Below are 2500 nucleotides of genomic sequence, written 5' to 3'. Positions count from 1 at the left end.
AAAAGGCTTTGGCCACTGATGATTTCGATAGATTACAGCCGCCTCGTAAAAATAGAACAACTTGATCACCATGTGTCTGACAACAACCAAAATTAGATTTCCTATTCATTTACACTAATGAGGATGTGGCGGACGCTTAGGAGGACAGAGCTCCAAAGGCTGAAGCTTCACGGAGAATGAAACCAGATTAAATATAATCTGTTTTCTCCTCTCGCTCTCTGTCCCCACACTGTTTCATGGGGGTAGGAAGCGACATGAATTGGTGATTCGCATGAATCCATAACATATACAATAGGAGACACCTTATCCATTATTGATTTATGTGTTTAGGGAGGGGGGTGGGAGATGGGAACATCTGCCGATATTGTGTGTGTGTGTGCCTGTGAACATGTGTGTGTGTACACATGTTGAAGTGTGTGTATGGGCAGTGCATGTCTGTGTGTGTGTGTGTGTGTGTGGAGGGGGTACATGTGGTGTGTGTGTGTGTGTGGGGGGGGGGGGGGGCATGCATGTGACTGTGTTTGTGTGTGTGTGTGTGTGTTATTCTCACGTTGAGCTGTCTGGCTGCGGCCTGCAGTACAGCGGTGAGGAATCCGGTGGGGAAGGTGAAGCCAGAGAGCCAGAAGAGGACGGGCGGGTGTGCCGTCTCTGCCCAGCGGGCAAACTGGTCCACGCGCTGGCACAGGTCCCGCGTCCATGACGCCAAGGGCTTCAGAGACGAGTATGTCTGAGAGGGAGAGAGAGAAAGAGAGAGAGAGAAAGAAAGAAAGAAAGAGAGAGAGAGAGAGACAGAGAGAGAGAAGGACAGATAGAGAAGGACAGAGAGATGGATAATCAACAGCAGAGAGTAACAGTATATCACTTCAAACTACTGAATGTGCTGAATCAACTTAGTTTCCCATTCATCCATACAATAATCAAAGCTATGCCAGGTTTGAACAGTCCTTTTAAAGGACAGAGAGAGAGAGAGAGAGAGAGAGAGAGGGTGGGTGAGTCAGGTGTGTTTTATATAGGCACTAACACATGAGAGGGACTGTGGATAGATAACATCACAGCGATAGTGCCTGCGACAGCAACACGTCTCTCACACTGAGAGTAAATCCTCCTCATTACTCAGTCTAAAGGCCTTGTCATACACACACACACACACACACACACACACACACGTCACACAGAAATAGAGTCCGGCTCCGCTGCAGCCGCTGCCAGGCATGCTGGCATCATTTCATAAACAAAATGCAAGGCCCTTGGAGTCCAAGGACACGGGTGACGCTTCACTAAAGGCATCTGGCTGCCCCTGACTGGCAGATCACACCTGATTGAGTTCATCAAGAGGGCTGGTGCGGCGGGTCACGGGTGGGCGAGACTCGTGAGATAAGGAACGATGCAGTGAAGGGCTACTTGCTGTGTGTGTGTTATATATATATATATATATATATATATATATATATGTGTAGATAGTATGTGTGTGCAACCATCTGACTGTCTTCAAACAGCATGAATGCATTACAAAAATACAGAACATTGCATCAAATATTTTGATCTTTGTCATTGCCCTCCCCCCCTTCAAAGAGATATTAATGCAAGTTGCAAAAAGGCGAATTTTTTTTTAATTTCCAACTTCCTCTTTTTTGTAGCAGATTTTTTTTTTTCTCCTTTTCCGCCAGTAGCTGGGTTGGCATGTGTAGCGGGGAGCACGTGAAACAATTACAAGCTTTCAGTTAGTTTTGATGTTCAAAGGCCACAGTTTGGAACGTATTTAAGACATCTAATCTGAGCTTGGCATCTGCACAGGCAAATTAGCATTTCAAAAGCCCACGCTGACAAACACGCAGGAGTCAAATCACAAACACCCCTACTGGATTCTCCTCGCTTCATGGGACTCACGCCACAGCACGCCACAGCACGAGACAAACACACATTCACACTGCCTTAGCAATAACAGGGCTGATGGTCAGGATGTTTTCATTGTTGTATTCATGCTCTTTGGGGCAATATGTCTGTCTGTGTGTGTGCGTGCGTGTGTGTGTGTGTGTGTGTGTGTGTGTTAGGGGTGTGCAGATGGTGTGTGTGATTGTGTGTGTGTGTGTGTGTGAGTTTGTGTATGTGTATAGGTGCAAATGTGTGTGTGTGTGTGTGTGTGTGTGTTTGTCATGTACACTGACATGGTCATCGGCTATCGTGTGCCATGAGACATGGGGGGAAAAGTGAACCTGAGAACGTATCGTTTTCAATCTTCAGGGAACAACAACAACAACAGAAGCAGAATCAACAACAACCCCCCTCCCAGCAGTAACTCCTCCGAATAGACAGGGGAGACTCCAGAGACCATATGTCTGCTGTGGCAGAGTGACCTATCTGGAGTGGGTGTCAGAGAGGTGCTGGAACTCCATGTAATTAACCAGAAGAGAGATGGAGTTCCGGGGGGGGGGGAGGAGAGGAGAGTGGAGGGAAGGGGAGGAATAAGGGATAGAGTGAAAGAGAATGAGTGTGAGAGAGA

The 2500-nt window shown here is 47.2% G+C and overlaps 1 protein-coding gene across 1 annotated transcript in view; it reads right to left on the bottom strand.

The window, feature by feature from the left end:
• dnah2 (dynein, axonemal, heavy chain 2) overlaps positions 1–2500 on the bottom strand; it is a 182303-nt gene that overhangs the window by 3515 nt on the left and 176288 nt on the right. The window contains exon 86 of the mRNA XM_031584949.2: positions 551–727. Coding sequence (XP_031440809.1) covers positions 551–727 — 177 coding nt within the window. The remainder of the gene's footprint in view (positions 1–550; positions 728–2500) is intronic.

Source organism: Clupea harengus, chromosome 18 (assembly GCF_900700415.2).
Source record: "Clupea harengus chromosome 18, Ch_v2.0.2, whole genome shotgun sequence".
Taxonomy (NCBI): Eukaryota; Metazoa; Chordata; class Actinopteri; order Clupeiformes; family Clupeidae; genus Clupea; species Clupea harengus.
This window is presented reverse-complemented; position numbering and strand designations above follow the sequence as displayed.